The 27073-nt window shown below is 44.9% G+C and overlaps 2 protein-coding genes across 2 annotated transcripts; one reads left to right on the top strand and one right to left on the bottom strand.

Annotated features, from left to right (window-relative positions):
- Nucleotides 1–2289: 2289 nt before the first annotated feature.
- ccdc80 (coiled-coil domain containing 80) lies at nucleotides 2290–16116 on the top strand. The gene is made up of 10 exons (XM_068746669.1): nucleotides 2290–2917; nucleotides 3384–3581; nucleotides 5879–6264; nucleotides 7612–7959; nucleotides 9617–9773; nucleotides 12521–12657; nucleotides 13424–13575; nucleotides 14092–14195; nucleotides 14449–14532; nucleotides 15742–16116. Exons 1-10 carry the CDS (start codon nucleotides 2290–2292, stop codon nucleotides 16047–16049), a joined length of 2502 nt encoding a protein of 833 aa, XP_068602770.1. The 3' UTR covers nucleotides 16050–16116.
- A 2015-nt stretch (nucleotides 16117–18131) lies between these two features.
- On the bottom strand, nucleotides 18132–25816 carry slc35a5 (solute carrier family 35 member A5). The gene is made up of 9 exons (XM_068746636.1): nucleotides 25690–25816; nucleotides 23435–23533; nucleotides 23225–23358; nucleotides 22955–23022; nucleotides 21906–22094; nucleotides 21359–21553; nucleotides 21148–21275; nucleotides 19158–19426; nucleotides 18132–18220 (listed from the first exon to the last, which is right to left on the bottom strand). Exons 1-9 carry the CDS (start codon nucleotides 25814–25816, stop codon nucleotides 18155–18157), a joined length of 1275 nt encoding a protein of 424 aa, XP_068602737.1. The 3' UTR covers nucleotides 18132–18154.
- Between the last annotated feature and the right edge of the window lie 1257 nt (nucleotides 25817–27073).

Raw genomic sequence — 27073 nt, 5'->3', positions numbered from 1 at the left:
TAGTACTCTCATACGTGACTGCTCTCATGTGAATACTGGTGTAGTACTCTCATACGTTACTGCTCTCATGTGAATACTGGTGTATTACTCTCCTACGTTACTGCTCTCATGTGAATACTGGTGTATTACTCTCATACATTACTGCTCTCATGTGAATACTGGTGTATTACTCTCCTACATTACTGCTCTCATGTGAATACTGGTGTATTACTCTCATACGTTACTGCTCTCATGTGAATACTGGTGTAGTACTCTCATACGTTACTGCTCTCATGTGAATACTGGTGTATTACTCTCATACGTTACTGCTCTCATGTGAATACTGGTGTAGTACTCTCATACGTTACTGCTCTCATGTGAATACTGGTGTATTACTCTCATACGTTACTGCTCTCATGTGAATACTGGTGTATTACTCTCCTACGTTACTGCTCTCATGTGAATACTGGTGTATTACTCTCATACGTTACTGCTCTCATGTGAATACTGGTGTATTACTCTCATACGTGACTGCTCTCATGTGAATACTGGTGTATTACTCTCATATGTTACTGCTCTCATGTGAATACTGGGGTATTTGATGGATATTTCTAATTACTATCTGTTTTATTGTGCTGATATTCACTGTATTTCTTCACATCCATTTTGAGAAATGTGCAGCATTAAACATTAGCCACAGTAAAATAAATACATAGTGACAAGTTCAATTACATTTGTTAATTCAGACAGCATAAACTACACAAAGGTACTATTGGTACCCTTGCATGCAGTATTTATTACATTTTAACATCACTTTACCAAGGACTGAAAAGGATATCTATTACAAACAGATCACATCTTAAAAACCTTCATTGGCTCCCGGTCCCCCAACGCATACAGTTCAAAGTCCTCCTCATCACTTTCAAAGCTCTCCATAATCTGCCCCCCCCCTACCTCACAGATCTGCTCCACCATCACACCCCATCTTGTTCCCTCCGCTCCGCAGACGCTAACCTCCTCTCCCTCCCCTGTAGGACCAAGCTCCGAACCTGGGGTGACAGAGCCTTCTCCATTGCTGCACCCACACTTTGGAACACACTCCCACAACTGCTACGAGCATGCCCGGATCTAAATTCATTTAAAAAAGATCTTAAAACGTATCTGTTTAACATTGCTTTTACTTTATAATTGCACTGTTGAAATTTTATTGACTGCTTAAACCGTGTTCACTTTTAATGTATTATTTTTCTGTTTGAATTTTATTGATTCTATATCCGTGTTCACATTTTTATTGTTTGTATTTTTTGTTTCATTTTATTGTTTTTACTATGTACACTGTAAAGCGTCTTTGAGTCCTAAGAAAAGCGCTATACAAATAAAATGTATTATTATTATTATTTATTATTATTATTATTATTATTACATCCAGACATGCACAATCATGTAAAAATATTTGGATATTTCACACAATATTTGCACAGGAGGAAAATAACTACAAAATAGGCATAGTAGCAGCAGTACACACAATGTTATATTTTACTCTTCCAGTGAGTACATACAGAGTAATATTGTACTCTTCCAGTGAGTACAGAGTAATATTGTACTCTTCCAGTGAGTACATACATACAGAGTAACATAGTACTCTTCCAGTGAGTACATACATACAGAGTAATATAGTAGTCTTCCAGTGAGTACAGAGTAATATTGTACTCTTTCAGTGAGTACATACATACAGAACAATATAGTACTCTTCCAGTGAGTACATACAGAGTAATATTGTACTCTTCCAGTGAGTACATGATAAAAGAGCAAAGACAGTTACTTCAATCAGACCCAGAAGTATTTGTTCTGGAGTTTACCACAATGATGGGGGGCAAAGACAGAGTGTCTCCCCCCCCCCCCCCCCCCCCGGTATGTTGTCTCCCCGGTAATGATCTGTCCAGCGGGACGGCAGGTCCCGGGGCAGGTCCCGGGGCAGGTCCCGGGGCAGGTCCCGGGGCAGGTTTAGGGAGGACAGCCCCCATCGCTCAGTCCTGCCAGGAAGACAAGCTGAAGCTGAGGCGCGTTTTCCTGAAGAGGGGAACTAAACTCAAAGCGGACGTGGAGGAAGGAATTCCTAATCGGGTCCTGATCGATCACTTTGACTCTAATATCTGTTTCTGGAGGACTGAGGAATAACGTTTCCGGATCCATCCCAGAATAAACAAGGGTCAGTGAAGGCACCAGCAGGAGGCACGCCGTGAGAGGCTTACATCTGGAACCCATCGGCTGCACCTCTGGATCCGGGTCTTTGTCTCCCGTGTCCCCAGGATGCAGGCGGTCTTTGTCCTCCGCGTGGCGCTGCTTTGCCTGCTGGCCTGGACAGGACAAGCCGAGCCACAAGCCCGCCGGCAACCGCACAGACGCGCCCCGTTGGGCTCGATTGCGGGACGGCGCGTTGCGGGACGTGTGCGCCCTGGCTCTGCGTCGTCAATCTCGGTGCGTGGCTTCACGCAGCGGGGTGACGTACACGCGGACGAGGCTGTTTCCACCAGAACTGGGACTTTGTCCGATCAGAGAACAGGCAGGAGGGTGTCCGGAGATATTGACGCGCCCCTGCAGGACGGGGGCGCCCCCGCGGGGAGGGCGCGCGTCGCCAGGATGCCCAGCAGCGCCGGGTCCCCAAACCTCCTCGCTAGTTTCGCAGGGAAGAATCGCGTCCTCGTGATCGCGGCGCCGCACGAGTCCGACGGTTATTACCGACTCATGATGTCCCTCATGAAGCCCGAAGTCTACTGCGAGCTCGCAGAGAGACATGTCCAGCAGATAGTCATGTTCCACCAGGAGGGGGCGCTGGGGGGCAAGGTGAGGAGGGTCACCCCGCTGGGGAGGGTGAGAGAGGAGCCCCTGGACACGGCGCTCATTCCCAGACTCATGAGCTTCCTGAAACTGGAGAAAGGTAAGGGGGGGCTACCGGGTACTGTGTACTCATTGTACTGGATGTAGGCCTACAGGGTACTGTGTACTCATTGTACTGGATGTAGGGTTAGGGTTAGAACCCACGCAGACACGGGGAGAACATGCAAACTCCTCACAGAATGGCCAGAATGGAGACGAACCTGCGACCGTCTCGCTGCGAGGCAACAGTGCTTACCACTGCGCCACCGGGCCGTGGTAAGCCAAGTACCAGTCAGTAATTTGTATTTACTGTGGCTGATGTTTTTAACACATCTGATATTAGAGCATTCCTCTGCATCTATACGGAGTAGAAATACAGTATTTATCTCATTGGGAAGGTTCCACAAGTCCACTTTCATTTTGTGAGGCCACCAGATAGAGCTACAAGTCAATTCAATCTGCAATGAGCAGCTGATAAATGTACCAGAAGCAGTTTGATACCTGATCGGTGATGTTGTTATCCACAGATAAGTTTGGAATGGTGCTATTGAGGAAAACGCTGCAGGTGGAAGAAAGGTACCCTTACCCGGTGAGGCTGGAGGCCGTGTATGAAGTGATCGACCAATCACCGATGAGGAAGCTGGAGAAGCTCAGACAGAAAGGATTTGTCCAAAAATGTAAACGAGCTGGTGTTGAAGGCCAGGTGGAGGAGGGCACATTCACAGGTGAATATACCTACACTCACATAATACTCATAGTCGATGGATGAAAACAAATACGAACAATGACTAAAGGTTTGAACTCTATGAAAACGTGCATTAGGAAAAAACAGAGTCAAAATGAAAAGTAAACTGATGAGGAATCTTTCAGGGGAACCCACGAGGAGGTGAAAGCCTGACGGGAAGAGAACAGTGGAACCTCGGTTCTCGAACGACTCGGTTTTCAAACAAAATAATTTAGTTTAAAATGCCTCGGAAGACGAACAGATTCTCGCCGTTCGAACAGACGAGTGGAGCCGAGGCGAACCGGAAACTTGAACAAAGGCGGAGACTACCTGAGTAGGTTCAGGTTGTTTTTGTCGTCTTTAGCCCTTAGTCATGGATCCAAAGAAAGGTAGCAAAAATACTGTATTGACAATAATACAGCAGTACCTTGACATACGAGTATAACTCGTTCCTGGACTGAGCTCATAACTCAAACACTCGTATGCCAAATACATTTTTCCCATCAAAAATCACTGAAAACAATCAATTAAAGCTACCGCTTTCCTCTCCATTGTTCAGTTTGATAAATTGAGGCTAACTGGTTTAATATACTGTAGTTGAAGTTGACTAAACTATCAGATTCTTCTTGCAGCTTCAGCATCTAACTGACTGTTCAAAGTGTTCTTGACCCCAGTAACCACTAACCCTAAACCACTGACCCCTAACCCAGTGACAACTAACCCAGTAACCACTAACCCTAAACCACTAACCCCTAACCCAGTGACAACTAACCCAGTAACCACTAACCCTAAACCACTAACCCAGTAACCCCTAACCCAGTAACCACTAACCCTAAACCCTAACCCAGTAACCCCTAACCCAGTGACAACTAACCCAGTAACCACTAACCCTAAACCCTAACCCAGTAACCCCTAACCCAGTGACAACTAACCCAGTAACCACTAACCCTAAACCCTAACCCAGTAACCCCTAACCCACTAACCCTAAACCCTAACCCAGTAACCCCTAACCCTAACCCAGTGACAACTAACCCAGTAACCACTAACCCAGTGACCACGAACCCTAACCACTAACCCTAAACCCTAACCCAGTAACCACTAACCCTGTGACCACTAACCCTAACCACTAACCCTAACCCAGTAACCACTAACCCTAACCCAGTGACAACTAACCCAGTAACCACTAACCCTGTGACCACTAACCCTAACCACTAACCCTAAACCCTAACCCAGTAACCCCTAACCCAGTGACAACTAACCCAGTAACCACTAACCCAGTGACCACGAACCCTAACCACTAACCCTAACCACTACCCCAGTAACCCATAACCCTAGCCCAGTGACAACTAACACAGTAACCACTAACCCAGTAACCCCTAACCCAGTGACAACTAACCCAGTAACCACTAACCCTAAACCCTAACCCAGTAACCCCTAACCCAGTAACCACTAACCCTAAACCCTAACCCAGTAACCCCTAACCCAGTAACCACTAACCCTAAACCCTAACCCAGTAACCCCTAACCCTAGCCCAGTGACAACTAACCCAGTAACCCCTAACCCAGTAACCACTAACCCTGTGACCACTAACCCTAACCACTAACCCTAAACCCTAACCCAGTAACCCCTAACCCTAACCCAGTGACAACTAACCCAGTAACCACTAACCCAGTGACCACGAACCCTAACCACTAACCCTAAACCCTAACCCAGTAACCACTAACCCTGTGACCACTAACCCTAACCACTAACCCTAAACCCTAACCCAGTAACCCCTAACCCTAACCCAGTGACAACTAACCCAGTAACCACTAACCCTGTGACCACTAACCCTAACCACTAACCCTAAACCCTAACCCAGTAACCCCTAACCCTAACCCAGTGACAACTAACCCAGTAACCACTAACCCAGTGACCACGAACCCTAACCACTAACCCTAACCCCAGTAACCCATAACCCTAGCCCAGTGACAACTAACACAGTAACCACTAACCCAGTAACCACTAACCCTAACCACTAACCCAGTAACCCCTAGCCCAGTGACAACTAACCCAGTAACTACTAACCCAGTAACCACTAACCCAGTAACCACTAACCCTAACCACTAACCCAGTAACCCCTAGCCCAGTGACAACTAACCCAGTAACTACTAACCCAGTAACCACTAACCCTAACCCTCACCCAGTCACACGTATGTCCATTAGGTGATCGCAGCCGTTACCTACTGGGCACCTTGGTCAAAATAACAAAAGATGAAAATATATTTCTCTATTCCATGTCTCTGATTTATGGACCAGTACCTCCCACTATTGAAAGAAAAGCAAGCAACAAGGTTCCAAGAAAACCCACAGCAACCATACCTACCAAAGCCACGCCCACAACGACAATGCAGCCCATTACTGCCATCACAACTATAACCAAACCCACCACTACCCCGACAAAGCCACCCACCACTACAAGTACTCAGAGAGCAACCAGAGGCACCACCACAGCGCCAAGAACCACTGTTGACCCTCACTACTATAACCACAGAGAAAGGGACAGGTATCTGCCCAAAACTACCCCACCTGGAGGTAACCGCACGGACAAGGACAGCAAAGATCCACACATCCGCAAACTGGTTCCCAGCACACATAAACCACCCAGGATCAAACCAGCCAGGAAGACAAATGGGGAAGAGAAGGTAATTCATGTTTGTTCACGCAGAGTAACTTGATTCATCTTCATGCTAAGTCTATGCGGATCAGACTTTTGACAGATACACTTTAGACTTTTGTCTCTGCTCCATTTTGTTTCTCTCCGTACGTGAATTAAAACTCTCTTTTTTATTCTCTTGAATTGTGACCAGTAAAGATTTTGTGTGACCAGGGATTTCCTCATGCTGTGCAACATAGAGTTCCTAGATGCTGGTCTTGTGAAAGCAGGGTGTAATCCCCCCCCCAAACTAGCAATTATATTCAAGCCTCTACGAAACGTGTTAACGTAAAGTTGGGCAAATCTATCAACGATTAAAACTAAAACACATGATAGCATGTATTTGAGATTTAACAACTTAATTCTGCCAGTAGAGACACCGTTCACACAAACTAGCAGAGACTGGGGTGCCAGAATTAATGGGGGGGTTATAGGGGAGTCTACAGCAAAACGTTTGATGGAGCATATGGTACTACAGTGGAACCTTGGTTCTCGAAAGACTCGGTTTTCAAACAAAACAATGGAGTTTAAAAAGTGTCGGCAGTTGAACAGATTTTCTGAATTCGAACACACGAGGGGACCTGAGGTGAGTCGTAGGTTCCATGAGTAGATCTGCCGTAGGAGAAAGACTACGTGCATCTTTTTGACTTCTTGTCCGAAGAAAAATAATCCACTCCAAAAGGTACGCCTTCCTCTCCCGGAAAAACAAGTCCGTATCCAGCGTTTGGCTTGATCTTTTCCCTCTGAAGTCCAATGGAATCCACCGGAGCCACTGGAAACCACTGGGAGCCACTGGAATCCACTGGGCGTTCTCCAGTGCTGTGACCATGTTTGGCATTTCTTGTGTGAGCTGACAGTCCTGGCCATCAGGTGAAGCAGTGAGTCGCTGCCCTGCACTGAAACAATACCTCGGTGACCTCTGTGGAGGTCATGCAGGATGTCCCGTCTGAGACTTTGGGCCATTCAAGTTCTTTGGCTTCTAAGAAGTCATCGTGGTGAAGGTCCACGATGGTCCCATCCATTATATTATCCAGCTCGAAGGGGAGTGCATGCTTCTTTGCCCACGTAATCGGACTGTATTTTATGAGCTTTTCACAGTCAGGGTCGGGTTACTGCTTCTTTTTGCTTGTTTCCATCCCGCTTCAGTGACTTGAAGACTTTGACCGAGCAGGTGGAGTGGAAGGCGTTTGCCTGCCCCCCTGCCAGGAACGATTTTAGAAATACTGAGTTTTTAAACACGAAAAACATTCATTTCTAAGTTATGTAAATTTGTTGTGACATATTAATACTATGAACAATTACTCACTATATTAATAACATATTTTTAACTTTCCAGGTCTTGAAAAATGAGCATGAAGACAATTATGAACACAGTATTCCAACAGTCAGGGATCCCGAGGACACAGAAACCTTCACTGGCATTAATCCCACTAAGAAACTAAAGGCCACGCGCGATAGACATGACAAGAAGAAGAAGAAGAATGACAAATCACCAAAGAAAACGGAGAGAAGAGGAGGAAAGTTTGGAAAAGAGAAGAAGATTGGGGGAAAGAAAAATGGAAAAAAGCCATCAAAGAATCCTGAAAAAGAAGAATTCCCAAAGACTACCAAGAAGCCTACATTGCCTCCAAAGGGATCTCTGGCCTCCTTTTTGGACTACTTTGAAAACAAGAGGCGCCTACTTGTAAGTTCTCTGCCACTCCAGACTTCCTCATGCAGTACTACAGGTCCTCTCTGGACACCCTGTCCTAGGCTTTCTCTAGATCTACAAAGACACAATGCAGCTCCTTCTGACCTCCCATGTACTTCTCCATTGCTAGCCTCAACGCTAACATTGCTTCTGTGGTACTCTTCCTGAGTATAAAGCCATACTGCTGCTCGCTAATACTCACTTCTGTCCTTCATCGAGTCTCAACCACCTTGTTCCATAACTTCATCATGTGACTCATCAGCTTTATCCCCCTATAGTCTCCCTTCTTCTTGAAGATGCGCACCAGAACACTTCTCCTCTGTTCCTCTGGCATCTTCTTCCCCTCTAGGATTGTATTAAACTACCCCGTTATAAGCTCTACAGCTACCTCTCCTAGACACTTCCATACCTCCACAGGTATGTCCTCCGGTCCAACCGTCTTCCCATTCTTCATCCTCTTAATCGTTGTCACTTCCTGGTCCACAACAGGTTCCTCTACTCCCTTTGTTCTCTCTCATTTTCCTCATTCATTAATTCCTCTAAATACTTCTACCATCTTCCTACACACTACTGGCCTCTGTCATCACGTTCCCATCGCTACCATTCATCACTCTGTAGGGAATTTCCTTATTAGATGGGATTCCACAACGTAATTGCACGCCGACACCACAACAGGAATGCACCACATTTAGTTTGGTATTATGACTGATTTACATGAACGTCTCATTTGGTGACGACACATAATGACGCTGACCAACAGGGGTTAAGATTGGCTGGGGCGCAACCCCCACCCCTTCAGGGGCCGGACTCACGGACATATGTAGACACAGAAGCAGAGGACGGCCCTTTTGTTCGGACAGTGCAGAGACAAACACACGGAACAGGATCGAATCTCAGCGCTGATATCCGAGCTAATTGTACTGATCTGTTAATTATATAAATGTCTTAATCTTAACCAACATTCTCCTCATTGACTACGCACCCACTACGGAGAACAAGAACCGGAAGAGGGTTTGGTACAACCCTACAACTCTAACACGCTGGACATCCTTCATGTCTCTGTCTCCCTGTCTGTCCAGCCTGGACAGATCCTTCTCTCCCACTTTACTATCTAGCCTTCCATTTGACTTGCTAATGGAACACTGATTGTAGCTTCACATTTCCCACTAATCTAATGTCCCAAGATGTCAAACTATTCCATTACGTTTTCTGGATCCGTAGTGTTTCTAAATCAGTGTTAATGTGAATTTATAAGGTACTGTGTTTATCTATATACTTCCCCATCACCAGATTACATGCAGCTGACATTAATTAGCCAGGAGACAGGAAGCTCCTAGCAACAGATATAGCAGCGATGTCTTGCAGCATTGTTAACGTTAAGATAAATTAATTCTGAGCATCTTGTGTTCTGAATTTCCAATGAAGTTTAGTTATGAAACTGCACATAGCAATATATTGCATCACCATAACTGCACCTGGGGCCTTTCTGTGGGGGTTGCACAAATGTGTAGGTGGACTCAGGCTGTTTCAGCTTCCTCCCACAGTCCAAATCACTCTCAAAAGTGTGAATAGTCTCTGCGTATTAGCCCCGTGAAGAACAGTGTGTGTGTGTTCTGTTACATAAACATGACACTCTGACTTTTCTCTCCAGATAATTACGTCCCCCAGTGAGGACAACAGCATGTATGTTCAGCAAAGAGATGAATATTTGGAGACAGTGTGTGAAATGGCTATCCGGAAAGTGTCCATCATCACTATTTTTGGCTCCTTAACCAACTCTACCATGAAAATTGACCATTACCAGCTTGGTAAGTTGTCCCCGTCAGCAGCAGTTCTAGTCTATAAAAAACATTTGGTCGGGAAAATGAATCATCTCTGTCAAACATTTCCCCCCAGCTGTTGAGGCATCATCTACTCTGAATAGTTGATAAGAATTGGAAGTCTAAGTGAGCTTTGCCCTCCTCTTCTCAGTTGACAACATTCTGTGCTGAGGTTCTACATAAATACACGAAGCTCCTCTGAATATGATGTTTGCAGATGACATTGTGATCTGCAGGTAGAGGAGAATCTAGAGAAGTGGAGGTCTGCTCTAGAAAAGAGAGGGATGAAGGTGAGCAGGAGTAAAACAGAGTGCATGTGTGTACATGAGAAGGTCCCAGGGGGGACAGTGAAGCTACAAGGAATAGACGTAAAGAAGGGAGAGGACTTCAGGTACCTCGGGTCAACAGAGCAGAGTGATGGAGAGAATGTGGAAAGGAGGTGAAGAATCGTGTGCAGGCAGGCTGGAACGGGGGGAGGAAAGTATCAGGTGTGCTCTGTGATAGGACGAAGGGACAGGTCTACAAGACAGTGGTGAGGACAGCCATGATGGACGGCTCAGAGACAGTGGTGAGGACAGCCATGATGGACGGCTTAGAGACAGTGGAGAGGACAGCCATGATGGACGGCTTGGAGACAGTGGTGAGGACAGCCATGATGGACGGCTTAGACAGTGGTGAGGACAGCCATGATGGACGGCTTAGAGACAGTGGTGAGGACAGCCATGATGGACGGCTCAGAGACAGTGGTGAGGACAGCCATGATGGACGGCTTAGAGACAGTGGAGAGGACAGCCATGATGGACGGCTTGGAGACAGTGGTGAGGACAGCCATGATGGACGGCTTAGACAGTGGTGAGGACAGCCATGATGGACGGCTTGGAGACAGTGGTGAGGACAGCCATGATGGACGGCTTAGACAGTGGTGAGGACAGCCATGATGGACGGCTTGGAGACAGTGGTGAGGACAGCCATGATGGACGGCTTAGACAGTGGTGAGGACAGCCATGATGGACGGCTTAGAGACAGTGGTGAGGACAGCCATGATGGACGGCTTGGAGACAGTGGTGAGGACAGCCATGATGGACGGCTTAGACAGTGGTGAGGACAGCCATGATGGACGGCTTGGAGACAGTGGTGAGGACAGCCATGATGGACGGCTTAGAGACAGTGGTGAGGACAGCCATGATGGACGGCTTAGAGACAGTGGTGAGGACAGCCATGATGGACGGCTTAGAGACAGTGGTGAGGACAGCCATGATGGACGGCTTAGAGACAGTGGTGAGGACAGCCATGATGGACGGCTTGGAGACAGTGGTGAGGACAGCCATGATGGACGGCTTAGACAGTGGTGAGGACAGCCATGATGGACGGCTTGGAGACAGTGGTGAGGACAGCCATGATGGACGGCTTAGACAGTGGTGAGGACAGCCATGATGGACGGCTTAGAGACAGTGGTGAGGACAGCCATGATGGACGGCTTAGAGACGGTGGTGAGGACAGCCATGATGGACGGCTTGGAGACAGTGGTGAGGACAGCCATGATGGACGGCTTAGACAGTGGTGAGGACAGCCATGATGGACGGCTTGGAGACAGTGGTGAGGACAGCCATGATGGACGGCTTAGACAGTGGTGAGGACAGCCATGATGGACGGCTTGGAGACAGTGGTGAGGACAGCCATGATGGACGGCTTAGACAGTGGTGAGGACAGCCATGATGGACGGCTTAGAGACAGTGGTGAGGACAGCCATGATGGACGGCTTGGAGACAGTGGTGAGGACAGCCATGATGGACGGCTTAGACAGTGGTGAGGACAGCCATGATGGACGGCTTGGAGACAGTGGTGAGGACAGCCATGATGGACGGCTTAGAGACAGTGGTGAGGACAGCCATGATGGACGGCTTAGAGACAGTGGTGAGGACAGCCATGATGGACGGCTTAGAGACAGTGGTGAGGACAGCCATGATGGACGGCTTAGAGACAGTGGTGAGGACAGCCATGATGGACGGCTTGGAGACAGTGGTGAGGACAGCCATGATGGACGGCTTAGACAGTGGTGAGGACAGCCATGATGGACGGCTTGGAGACAGTGGTGAGGACAGCCATGATGGACGGCTTAGACAGTGGTGAGGACAGCCATGATGGACGGCTTAGAGACAGTGGTGAGGACAGCCATGATGGACGGCTTAGAGACGGTGGTGAGGACAGCCATGATGGACGGCTTGGAGACAGTGTCTCTGAGGAAGAGACAGGAGGCGGAGCTAGAAGTGGAGGAGATGAAGATGCTGAGGTTCTCCTTGGGAGTGACCAGGTTGGACAGGATTAGAAATGAGACAACAAGAGGGACAGTGAAGATTAGACGTCTTGTAGATAAGGTCAAAGAAACCAGACTTCAATCGATTGGACATGTCCAGAGGAGAGACAGGGACTATATCGGTAGAAGGATGCTGAGGATGGAACTGCCAGGGAACAGGACTAGAGGACGACCCAGGAGAAGAGACATGGACGTTGTGAGGGAGGACATGAGAGTGGCTGGTGTTGGGGAGGACGATGCAAAGTCCAGCAGTAGTAGTAGCAGTAGTAGTAGTAGTAGTGAGAGCAAGGTGAGGACAGGCATTTCCTCCTGGATTATATCTTTCATGTTGGTCGTGCTGAATATACTTTATAACACATGCTACACATGATCATTTGTAATGTTCCTCATGTTATCCGACTACTGTCTCTATTTTGCTCAGAAAAAGACAAGCCCATGAAAGGTCTACGTCAAGAGGACCTGGTGAACCAGGGCCTGATAACAGAACTGAGGAAAGCGTTCAGCATGACTCACGATGACTTCCTGATGGTCCTCACTGACAACGACGTGAGAGTCAAGGTAAGGACGGATGTCTGACAGCCAGCTTCAGACACTCACACTTCAACATGAGCCTGATCAGTTTATAATACTATGATGACATCATTTATAGCCCCCAAATGTAATTTTATAATCCTTTTAAAATTTGCTATACTAACAATAAATAATATTTTACATATTGTAAAAGAAAAATAAACACGTCCAATAAAAAGTGCCAAACGTGAAACAGTCTGCACAAGCATTTCCTGTTTCATGATGAACTGCTAAATGAACGGTTGCCTTTTAAGGGTACCTTTTCTCCGCTTCGAGGCTCCCCAGCCATAAATGCGAAGCGAGCTTTTAGCCCCCGCTAAAACACGGCGTTAACACACGCAGCGCAGCGCTCGCCCACTCGATGTGTGTTTGCATGCCAGGGTACATTTCCAGGCTGTTTTTGGACTTATTCATCAAAGAGGCCAGTGTTCACCTCTCTGAGAGAGAGAGTGAGAGAGAGAGAGGGATGTGTCTATAATAGAGACAACGTGTGGCAGAAAGTGGAAAGAGGTGAACAAGCTGTGCTGCAGAATCAGAATGTGTGAAGGTGTACTCAGTGTAAGAGTACTCAGTCTCAGTACTCTGCATGTAATGCATAAATAGCATAAGCGATAGTGTCTTACGTTGTCTCCTCTGGTCCTGGCTGCTGACAGAGCAACAGGATTCTATTTGAGGTTGTCTGCGTTGTTTCCAGACATATTGATTTGATTATTCTGTTTTTATCGAGCATATTTTATTGTATTTTATGTGCTAGCAGTCCTATGAGGTTCCCATTGCCATGAAGGCTGTATTTGACAACATTGACACCTTCACCTCCCGTATCCGAGAAATGGAGCAGCAGAAGAAAGATGAGGTCGTCTGTAAGAACGAAGACAAGCCCAGGTCGTTGGAGAACTTCCTCTCCAGGTAGGGACCGTTTGTTTTTCATATTGCATGTTTCATACTGGTTGGACAGAAAGACACGGCACCTGAGAGTTTTCCATCTCCTCACTGGAGGGTCGCTGTGATCGAAGTTTGAAGACATTGAGAATGACGGCTCTCTCTGCAGAGACACCTGCCATGTGCAGTCGGGTCTATCCGTCCATCAGGCGTTGGTTCAAGGTGGAAGCAAACGAGGTTCTCCTAGCAGATCCTGAGGTTCTGATGTCTGGGTCCAGCCGCATGGAGAACCTTTCTGGAATCGAGACGGGCCCCACCCTCTATGATCCGATGGGGTTCATCGGCACGCCCTTAAATAGAACGCCACACTGAATCGTTTGGAAGTGCAGATATTGTCTTAGACAAGACAAAAACCTGAATGGTCCCTTCCGGCTGGTTCTATTCCCGACAAGCATCTATTGATCGGCTCAGTAATCACAAACGCCGCGCAGTCGTTACGTAACTTGTCTAACAGCAGAGCTTACGAGTCTCCTGTGGTTTCAGGTTCCGCTGGCGCCGCCGCCTGTTCATCATCTCGACGCCCACTGATGAGGAATGGGCCTACCAGCAGCAGCTGGACTCCCTGGCCAGCCAGGCCTGCAACCTTGGTGAGTCACTCTGGAAGCAAGATATTGATCGGTTCACTCACTACCATCAGGGCAGGGACACCGTAGGTGTGAATGAGATCAGCTTCTCAATTGATTTACCTGGTCTAATAAAGGTTAAAGAACTAAACTGCTTCGATAAGCAGAAGGACCGAGGATTATTGATTATTAATATTGATGCCGTGGTCATGTTTAACTTTTTCGGGAAGACATTTGACCTCTAATATATGATGTCATTGTTGTCATGGTAACATAGGTCTGAGGCACATTGCAATTCTGAAGTTGGTCGGAACAGAATCACTGGATATGGGAGGAGTCTTGGAACTCTATCCCATCAACGGTAAGAACTTTGTGTTTACTATTGAAATTGTTAATATGATAATGAAGGGGTCGTAATAAATCATAAATAATGTTGCTGGTGGCATTTGTTCCTCAGCCCACCAAAAAATTCCCCTCCGTTAACCCTTTAAAGCCGAGTGTTCATATTTAATACCTTTGACCTTTCAGGATTTTCAGACTTCTACATTATAAGTTTGATAGTTTTGTTTTCTTCGGAAAAACCTCAAGTACACAATCAGACACACGTATCTGTATTTTCCAGATAATTGTTTTATTTTTAGCAAATATTATACAAAGTAAAGCACATATATACAAATGTATTAAAACTTTGGGGTTTATTTGTCTGAAGGTTAAATTAAGACCTTATTTTCCAAAAACGATATTTTTCTGGCAATTTCATTGTTCAGGTTTAAATGGGATAACTTTGGGCTAAAAGTAATAACTTCCACACCCTGAGAGAGAGAGTGCGTAAAAAATAAAAAATACAAATTGTCATCTGCCCCGATCACTACTGGAGCCATGCACCCAGCTTGGGGGTTACTGCCCCGATCACTACTGGAGCCATGCACCCAGCTTGGGGGTTACTGCCCCTATCACTACTGGAGCCATGCACCCAGCTTGGGGGTTACTGCCCCTAGTGCCCCGATCATACTGGAGCCATTCACCCAGCTTGAGGGTTACTGCCCCGATCACTACTGGAGCCATGCACCCTGCTTGGGGGTTACTGCCCCGATCACTACTGGAGCCATGCACCCAGCTTGGGGGTTACTGCCCCGATCACTACTGGAGCCATGCACCCAGCTTGGGGGTTACTGCCCCTATCACTACTGGAGCCATTCACCCAGCTTGGGGGTTACTGCCCCGATCACTACTGGAGCCATGCACCCAGCTTGGGGGTTACTGCCCCGATCACTACTGGAGCCATGCACCCAGCTTGGGAGTTACACTTCACTTTTATTGAATTTGTCCCTCGGAGGGCAATTTGTCCCCAGACCCAACCGAGACCCCTGTATCGAACGGTATATATATATATATACACACACACACACACATATATATATATATATACATACTCAGTTACTACCTTGTCGTGCCAGTCGACTGAACTTGAGGATCCCATTGCTGGTTTTGACTTCACCATGTACCATCAAAGGAAAAGCTTACTCTGCTCTGTTATCCCTAACCCTAACCCCCCCCCCCCCCCCCCCAGGCAGTGCTACTGTGGAGCGAGAGGGCCTGTCAGGCGCCCTAGTGAAGGACATGAGGAACTACTTCCAAATCAGCCCAGAATACTTCTCCATGTTGCTCGTAGGGAAAGACGGCAACGTTAAGTCTTGGTATCCTTCCCCGATGTGGTCCATGGCCATCATCTACGACTTGGTCGACTCCATGCAGCTACGCAGACAGGAAATGACTATCCAGCAGTCGCTGGGCATGCGCTGCCCTGAGGACGGGTACGGTGGCTACGGCTATGAACATGGATACCCAGATGGCTACCGCCAGGGCTATGGGTACTAACAGCCCCCGTTGGGTCCATCATTACTTCAGAGAGTTCAGTGTGCTATATTATAATAAACATTTGTTTACTGGCAGTAGTGGACTATGATTTGCTTGATGTCAGTGACGTTGTACTCTAATCTCTCCCAGTGCTCCAAGAATGACTCAGATGAGGACAATTGCTGGCTCTTTAATATGAATAGAAAAAATCCAAACAATCCAAAGAGGTGTCAGAAATCCATTCAACTTCATTAAGGTGGGTTGTTTCGTCATGTAAAGCAATCTAAAATAAGAAGTTTGTGCCCAATGACACACCTACCCCTAGAACCCCCCCCAGTTTTTTTTAAGTGTTCGACAGACCGTGCTTCCTTTTATTACAACAACGTAATTGCATTTAATCAAGCTACGCTGACAGCAACGGCTTTTCTTTGATGCTATTTTAATGCAGAAATGACAACGTTTTGATGCTGGATTTGGCAGGGAGTCAATAAGGTCGCAGAAATGGGTTCCATCACTTAGGAAGGAGTTGATGTAGTAGTGATGTATTCATACAGACTGTACCTGGCAAAGGTACCGAGCCCTTTATGAGCTACCTCCTATTCAGGATCCGCTTCCTGGACTGAAGCTTGTATATTCTGTCTGTACAACCGCTTCACTTATCGTCCGCCTCTTGATGGTGTCATTCAGGTAAGTAATGACTCTCAACCAATCCCTTGTGCAAACACAATAAAGTTACTTTCTTTCTAAACATGCCTGAGATGTCAGGTGTCGCGAGCCCAACGAGCCTGAGCACAAAGTTTAAACACTTTACTTCCTGCTATAAATAGCAAACAGCAATAAGAGCAATCAGTAATTCAACGGGCAGGTGGGAACCAAAATACTCTGCTGACAACAACGAAACCAACGTTTGGGCTGGCTGGCGTCCAAGAACGAAAAGCGAGATACACGGAATGATTACTGACCAAGCTGATGGGCAGCGGGCGGAGAAAGGAACCCAGACCTGGAGCGCACGGCCACGAGGGGGCGCTGGAACAACACACGACCGACGGCCAGCAGGGGAACGAGGGCATCATCAGGCGGTAATGAGCAACAGGTGCGCCTCGTGTACTGCAGGCTCCCTCGTGGCCACGCCCACACAGAAGATCAAAGAGAAACAAATGCAAAACACAGAAACACAAACCAAAACATAAAACCGTGACATAAATGTTTAAAATTACATCCTTTAAATTTTGAAATGTTGAATAAATACTTTCTTTACATAACACCAAGACAGCAAATTGTGTGAAAGCATGTTGTGGGTTCCATTTTCAATCCCATGCAAGCAACCAAAGAATGGCCAATATACATATATATACACGTATATATATATATACGTATATATATATAAAGATAAGTCCAAACGGAGGAGAATTCCTTGTCAGCACTTGAATAGGTGTTTCTCCACTATACATATTGACAGCATATACAGTATATATAAACACAACAACCAATGACAAGTGAAGACAGTTCATCACATTGATGAGGTTATTCATAGATTCTATAACCACACTGCTTGTGAGGCTACAAGCACATGGTGGCACAGTGAGGAAGGACTCGTCTGTCACGCAGCCACCGAGCTACAGACTCCTCTGATTCGCTGTCTGATCTTCTGTCACGCAGCCACCGTGCTACAGACTCCTCTGATTCGCTGTCTGATCGTCTGTCACGCAGCCACCGAGCTACAGACTCCTCTGATTCGCTGTCTGATCTTCTGTCACGCAGCCACCGTGCTACAGACTCCTCTGATTCGCTGTCTGATCGTCTGTCACGCAGCCACCGTGCTACAGACTCCTCTGATTCGCTGTCTGATCGTCTGTCACGCAGCCACCGTGCTACAGACTCCTCTGATTCGCTGTCTGATCGTCTGTCACGCAGCCACCGTGCTACAGACTCCTCTGATTCGCTGTCTGATCGTCTGTCACGCAGCCACCGAGCTACAGACTCCTCTGATTCGCTGTCTGATCGTCTGTCACGCAGCCACCGTGCTACAGACTCCTCTGATTCGCTGTCTGATCGTCTGTCACGCAGCCACCGTGCTACAGACTCCTCTGATTCGCTGTCTGATCGTCTGTCACGCAGCCACCGAGCTACAGAGACTCCTCTGATTCGCTGTCTGACATGGGCTTGGTCAGGAGCTCGAGTTCTTCACCGTCCTAAAGCACAAAGAAAGAGAATGAAAGTATGAGAATGCATGCAGGGTCCATCAAATTCCACGTCCTGTTCCACAAGCATGTGAGCTGATGCATGTTACCGGAGGCTGTTCTGCTGCATCGTTAACCTTGCGGTGCCCTTCAAAATGTTACATCCATGACCCTTCAGGTCGACTGAAATTTCCACCTGTTGCTATTTGTACTTATTCTCAAAATATTTGAGGTGATTCATATTGGGTTACACCAAATCACCTTTGACATGGATTTCAGGATTTTAACCCCTTCCAGCCCATTTTGAACACATCTGGTGCTGAAGTGTCTGGATTTTCTTAACCCCCTTGCAAAACATCCCCTCTGTTTTGTTCAACACTTTCTGGAATTTTCTGTCTGAAGGGTCGTGTATAAATTAAACGTGGATTACACGGTCAAATAACGAATTTTCGTGCCAAAATTTGAGATTTTGAAAGTTCACCCAGAATGACACGCCTCACCAAAATTTTAAGTCGACAAGGATGGTGATTGCCTGTGAGGGAATTTTGAATTGAATATCTGAAATGGACAAAAAGTCCGGGGGGGGTGGGGGGGGTTGGCGTCCAATTGATGTGTGAATCACAGTTGGTACTGTCAGTTAGATTTTAGCTTGCTGTGCGTGACACCGTTTCTGCCACTAAGGTTTTCATAATATTTTCTATTATTCTATTGGTTCACATTTTCCCATTAGTTTTGAATAAGAAAACATATTTTTAAAATCAAGCTGAAAGTATTAGAAAGTTGGACACGAGTTTTCCAATTCCAGGACAGTGATCAAGGACCTGTTCAATTTAATAGTTCCCTCATCCAAAAACAGGTGCTTTTCCAAAATCCAACAGAAAGAACTAAAATGACTAAGTTAAAGGTCAGACGTGTCTGAATGCTGTTTTCACTCTGGTTTGCTTCCTACCCCTCTGGACCGCTCGAACACCTCTCCATTGATGACTCTCAGATTTTCTAGCTGCAAGCTGTACTCCATGTCTTTGGGCCGGCTAGCATTGTAGATAAAGATGGCCAGCAGGACCATGGGAGCTTGAAGGAAGAACTCCAGAGAAGGTCGGAAGTCGAAGAGGAAGAGTGACATGGCAGTGACCAGAAGAGTGGTGATCTGGCCTGTCATCACATGGAACATGTTATCTCTGAATTTCAAGATGAAGGCCACCGATAAACCCAGAGCAGCTGAGGAGGAGACACAGATGGGTTTTTCAAATGCACATTTATTTTTATTCCCAACACAACTTGGCAAGTGTTAAGATGAACACTTTAAGTACCCAGACAAAGCAGCTCTTAAATTTCATTGAATTCAGCCCCCCATTTCAGGAAAGTGGATCGAATGTTCCCCATTGCCTCTGGTCAGATGGACAGGCATGTCAATGCGCTCCCTTTGGCAGTCTGTTTAAATTTAGTAGCAGAGAAGGTGTAGTTTGATTTTTACCACACCACCCCCAGTGATCCGACACCGGGCAGAAAACCTCCCGTTGCTCCTGAATCCGAGGTTCAACAATCTAATCCTCCTCTCCAGTACCCTGGAATAGACTTTCCCCCAGAGGCTAAGGAGTCCGAGCCACTATAGTTTCTTGAAAGGGGGACCAACACCCCGATCTACGAATCCAGAGGTACTGTGTCAACCAAGAGAGTCCACCACCCCTGGTGCCCTGCCACCGAGGAGCTGGGCAACCACCTTGGTGGCTTCGGCTTGGATGGTGGACGAGTCAATTTCTGAGACCTCAGTCTCTACTTCCTCCATAGAAGACATAGTAGTGGGATTGAGGAGATCCTTCAAGTATTCTCTCCACTGCCCCCTAACTTGTCCTTCAGTGGGTGGTGGGAAACAAAAAGAAGATACTAGTCGGTGTGGGGGGGGGTTCTGTACACCTCCATGCTGATGTTTCCATCCATTTCAAGGTGTACAGCACAGTCCAAGAAAGGCAGGGCGTGGTCCTTAACATCTTCAGGGGTGAACTTAATGCTACGATCCACAGCAGTGATGTGGTCTGTAAAGGCCTCCGCTTCATGGGTCCTGATTTTTACCTAGGTTCCACCACCAGGTCTCCTTATCTCCTTTCCTTCCAGAAGACACACCCAGTCCCCTCCTACCTGTCTCCCTGATCACCTTAGCTGTTGTCTTCAAGTCTTCTGGAAGCCCCTCTTGTCCACCCAGAGCCTGTCTCACCTCGTCCCTGAAAGCCACACAACACTCTTCGTTCTTCAGCCTCCACCACTTTGTCCTCTTCATCTTCCTCATCACCAGTCTATGTTGGCTGGCTACACTCTCTCCTACCACGACCTTACAGTCAACAGCCTCCTTTAAATTGCTCCATCTACACAAGATGTCGTCCACCTGGTGCTCCTCCCTCCACTCTTGTAGGTCACCCTATGTTCTAGTCTCTTCTGGAAATAAGTGTTAACTACTGCTATCTCCATCATTTTGGTAAAGTCCACCAGCATCTGTCCTTCTGGGTTCCTGTCCTGAACAACAAAGTCCACCACCGTCTGTCCTTCTGGGTTCCTGTCCTGAACAAACTTGCCCATCACCTCTTCATCTCCTCTGCCTACTCCTCGTCAACCTGTGGCTTGTCTGACAGGTAGTCGTAACCGATGACACCGTGAGTCTACTATCATCGTCTGCATCTTCTCTCTCACCATGCAGGTGAGCTCTCTGCAGCAGGTAGATGACGCCATCCTCCCCTCCCACACAAGGCTGGTAAGCAAACTGCCCACACACGACTGAAACTTCACACCGTCCCAGCCACACCAATCTCTAACCCCACACTTAAAACATGAACACAATATCACTAAATAGGTCTTCAACAAGAGGGGGTCTAAAATGGCGTGTGGTTCAGACTCAAGGGGAGCGTTCAACTGAAGCTAGGATCGTTACTGATGCACTTTTAACTCACCAGTGAAAAGGACAAGAGCCAGGGAGTAGATGTTATGTCCATGGAGGAGGCCACAGTGCATGGTGAGTCCTCGAGCCTCACTACCAAGTCCTAGTGTCAGACCATTAAATACCACACCGAATGCATACCTGCAAAATCGTGCCGACATTATTAACATAAGAACGGAGGGCATACCGGTACATCTGGCTGTGTGGCATCTCGCCTCGCTCACAGTTTACTGTTCTGGATGAAGATGCTTTCACTAAGTTGGTCTCCTTCTTTGAGTATCTTTTCATTGTAGATATTAGCCATGGCAGAGATAAAGCACTGGAGGAGGAGCAGGATGTGACCAAGACCCAGAGACCGAAGCTTCCCAATCATCTTGTGTCTCCAGGCCTGCCCAGGCAAGGACACCTGCCTCGATCCACTGGCCCAGTGGTGGGACAAGAAGAGGACACGAGAATGAAAGAGAATCTGATCACCTGCATCACCTTTTCAGTGGCATCACTTTGGTCATCATTAGTAGGTTTAGTTTAAATACCTACCACACCACTGCTTGAAGTTATACCGTCAATTAATAGTAAAAAAAAAAAGAAAAGCAACCCGACACTCCAACTAACCTGCCAGCAGTTGAGTTGCATTATGGGTAAAAGATAGCTGAAGTTTAAAGTCTATTTTTCTACATATAGATTTTGGTACAGTGTCATTCTAAAGACATTATTCTAGGAGTCTCATATCATTCATCAGCTGTTAACACATTCCTGGAGTCATCACAGTACCTGCTGTTCCTCATCTGCTCCAGCAGCTCCGTATAAAACACGCAGGAGTTGGAGGGGGTAGAGAGGGGGTTCGAGTGAAGACCGGGCACAGCGCTAGCATTCTGTTTACCCCCAGTTCCTGCTGTCAAGGAAGCCATCGCCAGGAAAAGGACCACTAAAGCTGCCCACTGAACCCAGGACAGACGCCTCCTGAAGGGACGGCGAGAAATGAAAATGTTATATAAAGATTCAGGGATGGCAACAGGAAAGTGTGTTTTCAGCTTAACTATCAACGTTAAACCGATGACGTGTGTGTGTGTGTGTTTTGAAAATATATTCAGTTGTGTTTTCTTCAATGCTTTGCACTTGTTCTCATAAGAAGGCTTCTGAGAAAGTCCATCGCTTCAGTTCAAGAATTGATTTCTAGCTATAGGTTATATTCACATTTGCACTATTTACAGTTCACAATTGAAACTTCTACTTTGGATACTTCTGCCATAAGTTTGTGAAATGAAAAGCTATTCCACAGTGCAGGGGCGGCCCCTGCCAAAGCTTGGGCACTTTCAGTTTTCAGCTTAGATACGGGGACAGCAACTCGTGAAGATGAACGAGCTCAAGTACTAAGTATAGTACGCAGAATATTTAAATATGAATGATGGTGTTATTCTACATAAATGTCACTTTTTTGCATAGATTTGATCAAAGCAATGTTCTCATTTTGCATATATTGGCAATATATGAGGCTGCTCACTCGATCAGGCTTTGAGCATCTAGTCCACTTCTGGAAAAGCTGGACCATTTTCCAAGATTCACCTGACCGACACAGTGCTGCCTAAACCTGGCCTTCACAAGCAGAGCACATTTCAATGCTATTAGCCTGGATCCCAGGATCCCGGAATCCCAGGATCCCAGGATCCCAGCTTGACAAGTCTAAATGTAAACATCATAAAACAGAACGCTGAATAAGAGTTGTTGCATCATCCTGTATCTCCAGCCACACTCGTAAGGCAGCCCCCCCCCCCCCCCCCCCCCCCCCCCCCCATCACCTTATTGACGAGGAAAGCTCTTACTTCAGAACAACACGGAAGAGCACCGCTGTGATCAGGATCACGAAGTTGGAGAACAACACTGCCATCGCCTGAGAACAGAAAGAGGAACTTTAGTGTCACAAATAAAACCGTTATATATATATAAATATAAATAAATAAAACAATGATGTAAACAGTTATTCACAAACATTCCTCTTCAACATGGATTGGCTTCAATTGAGTTGAATAGCTGCTGACGTGTATTTTTTGTAAAAGCACATGATATTTATCCTATAATAATAGTCAACTAACAGGCTGGAGGTAGGTCATCACATAGAAGATGATAATGTTGTCCAGGAAGTAAAGGAACGCAGGAACCGCCCACTTAAGGGACGTTAGAAAAGAGGAGCTGGAGGAACGTCCCAGCTCTCGACACGCCCGTCCCTCTGGAAGAAATAAAAACAGCAAATAAATATATCTCATTTATAAAAACTCTAATAGACGCTTGAATCCTGCGATTACCTTTGACTCTGACTCTGACCGACACAACCAGACAGAAGAGCAGCTTGAGTGTCTCAGCAAGCAGATTGACAGATGCAGGGAGAAAGTCATACTTTCCGTCTGCAAAATGAGCATAAAACAGTCAACAAGACACAGAATGGAGTTAAATAAAAAGAATAGACACAGAATGGAGTTAAATAAAAAGAATAAAGACACAGAATGGAGTTAAATAAAAAGAATAAAGACACAGAATGGAGTTAAATAAAAAGAATAAAGACACAGAATGGAGTTAAATAAAACAGTCAACAAGACACAGAATGGAGTTAAATAAAAAGAATAAAGACACAGAATGGAGTTAAATAAAAAGAATAAAGACACAGAATGGAGTTAAATAAAAAGAATAGACACAGAATGGAGTTAAATAAAAAGAATAAAGACACAGAATGGAATTAAATAAAAAGAATAAAGACACAGAATGGAGTTAAATAAAAAGAATAGACACAGAATGGAGTTAAATAAAAAGAATAAAGACACAGAATGGAGTTAAATAAAAAGAATAAAGACACAGAATGGAGTTAAATAAAAAGAATAGACACATAATGGAGTTAAATAAAAAGAATAGACACAGAATGGAGTTAAATAAAAAGAATAGACACAGAATGGAGTTAAATAAAAAGAATAGACACAGAATGGAATTAAATAAAAAGAATAAAGACACAGAATGGAATTAAATAAAAAGAATAAAGACACAGAATGGAGTTAAATAAAAATAATAGACACAGAATGGAGTTAAATAAAAAGAATAAAGACACAGAATGGAGTTAAATAAAAATAATAGACACAGAATGGAGTTAAATAAAAAGAATAAAGACACAGAATGGAGTTAAATAAAAAGAATAAAGACACAGAATGGAGTTAAATAAAAAGAATAGACACAGAATGGAGTTAAATAAAAAGAATAGACACAGAATGGAGTTAAATAAAAAGAATAAAGACACAGAATGGAGTTAAATAAAAAGAATAAAGACACAGAATGGAGTTAAATAAAAAGAATAGACACAGAATGGAGTTAAATAAAAAGAATAGACACAGAATGGAGTTAAATAAAAAGAATAGACACAGAATGGAGTTAAATAAAAAGAATAGACACAGAATGGAGTTAAATAAAAAGAATAGACACAGAATGGAATTAAATAAAAAGAATAAAGACACAGAATGGAATTAAATAAAAAGAATAAAGACACAGAATGGAGTTAAATAAAAATAATAGACACAGAATGGAGTTAAATAAAAAGAATAAAGACACAGAATGGAGTTAAATAAAAAGAATAGACACAGAATGGAGTTAAATAAAAAGAATAAAGACACAGAATGGAGTTAAATAAAAAGAATAAAGACACAGAATGGAGTTAAATAAAAATAATAGACACAGAATGGAGTTAAATAAAAAGAATAGACACAGAATGGAGTTAAATAAAAATAATAAAGACACAGAATGGAGTTAAATAAAAAGAATAAACACAGAATGGAGTTAAATAAAAAGAATAAAGACACAGAATGGAGTTAAATAAAAAGAATAAAGACACAGAATGGAGTTAAATAAAAAGAATAAAGACACAGAATGGAGTTAAATAAAAAGAATAGACACAGAATGGAGTTAAATAAAAAGAATAAAGACACAGAATGGAGTTAAATAAAAAGAATAGACACAGAATGGAGTTAAATAAAAAGAATAAAGACACAGAATGGAGTTAAATAAAAAGAATAAAGACACAGAATGGAGTTAAATAAAAAGAATAAAGACACAGAATGGAGTTAAATAAAAAGAATAGACACAGAATGGAGTTAAATAAAAAGAATAAAGACACAGAATGGAGTTAAATAAAAAGAATAGACACAGAATGGAGTTAAATAAAAAGAATAAAGACACAGAATGAGTTAAATAAAAAGAATAAAGACACAGAATGGAGTTAAATAAAAAGAATAAAGACACAGAATGGAGTTAAATAAAAAGAATAGACACAGAATGGAGTTAAATAAAAAGAATAGACACAGAATGGAGTTAAATAAAAAGAATAAAGACACAGAATGGAGTTAAATAAAAAGAATAAAGACACAGAATGGAGTTAAATAAAAAGAATAGACACAGAATGGAGTTAAATAAAAATAATAAAGACAAAGAATGGAGTTAAATAAAAAGAATAAAGACACAGAATGGAGTTAAATAAAAAGAATAGACGCAGAATGGAGTTAAACGAAGTCCACGTGTGGCTCACCGCTGTTGGCAGAGAACTTGAGCAGCAGGATACGACTAGTTCCCAAAGTTACAAAGCCCAGGCCGAGCGCTAAGGTGCAGGCGGAGGAGCGGGAATAGAGCCCTGGGCAGGAACGCCGGGTTGCCATGGCGACCCCTTTGAGCGACTCAAGCGCCTCTGATGACAAACATAAAAACAGTCCTCAGTTAGACCACTTAAAAGATGATTTATGATCAGTGTGAAGTAAATAGCAAATATGTGGCATTCAGAAGAACGATGCTCAAAGTCACTTGAATTTAATGCTTTCGGGTGACCAAAAATGCTCAACTGTGAAAAAGCAAATGAGCAGCAGGTGATAGAGGTCACCCAGAGATCATCCAGAGGTCATCCAAAGGTCATCCAGAACGAAGTTTGAAATTTAAAGACAGATTATTCCAAAGAACTAATAACGGTCATCAATGATTAACTGTAATGTACATTTTCATTAGAGTCTATGAAGCTGGCTGGTTTGTAGAACAAGAATAGCAGCTATCATGGGGGGGGGGGGGGGGGGGTCAGAGGTTAGTAAAGATTCGGGATGTTCTCATTTTCATTCTATTTATTAATTGTTGGAGCTCCGGTCAGACAAAGAAAGCAATTTGAGGAAGTTGGCATCGAACAGGATTCTGACACCGACAAGAGACGACGCGTGTGCGTGAGACCGCCGTGCGTCGTTTCCGCGTTCACGTGGAGCGACAAAGCTTCTTGTATCTAACAGTTAAAGAGTTAAAATAAAACCAGCTCACTTCCTCCGGTTCTTTCTGTTAAGCCGTAAAACAGTGTTTGCTAACGAAATGCTACTTCCTGAATAGTCTGCGCAAGCGCACTGAACCGCTTCCGCTTCCGCCTTCTTCTTCTTCTTCTTCGTCTCCGTCTTCGTCTTCTTCTTCTTCTTCCTGCTTTAACGGCGGCTGGCCACCTCTGCGAAGGGGCGTTACCGCCCCCTATTGGTCCGGGGTGTGGCTCACGCTGCTTCCCTCAAAGACCCAGACGAGAATAGAAAGCCTTTATTGTCCTTTCGTAGTGGCTACACAACGAGATTAGGATTAGCTCCGGCTGGTGTTTAGTAACAACATCAAATACAAGTAATAGAAGAAGAAAGCAACACAAATCTACAGTGATAAACAGTGCAGAGAGACTGTCCAGCACTTTGCATGTAGTAGTAGTATACGTTTGTTATTGCACATCGTGAGTAGTTATATTGTTTAGTACACATGGTGAGTAGTTGTCCTGTTTAGTACACATGGTGAGTAGTTGTCCTGTTTAGTACACATGGTGAGTAGTTATATTGTTTAGTACACATGGTGAGTAGTTATATTGTTTAGTACACATGGTGAGTAGTAGTCCTGTTTGTCTAGTTTGTCTA

The sequence above is a fragment of the Brachionichthys hirsutus genome, chromosome 12, assembly GCF_040956055.1.
Source record: "Brachionichthys hirsutus isolate HB-005 chromosome 12, CSIRO-AGI_Bhir_v1, whole genome shotgun sequence".
NCBI lineage: Eukaryota > Metazoa > Chordata > Actinopteri > Lophiiformes > Brachionichthyidae > Brachionichthys > Brachionichthys hirsutus.
Note: the sequence above shows the minus strand (reverse complement) of the source record. Positions and strands in the feature narration are given on the sequence as shown.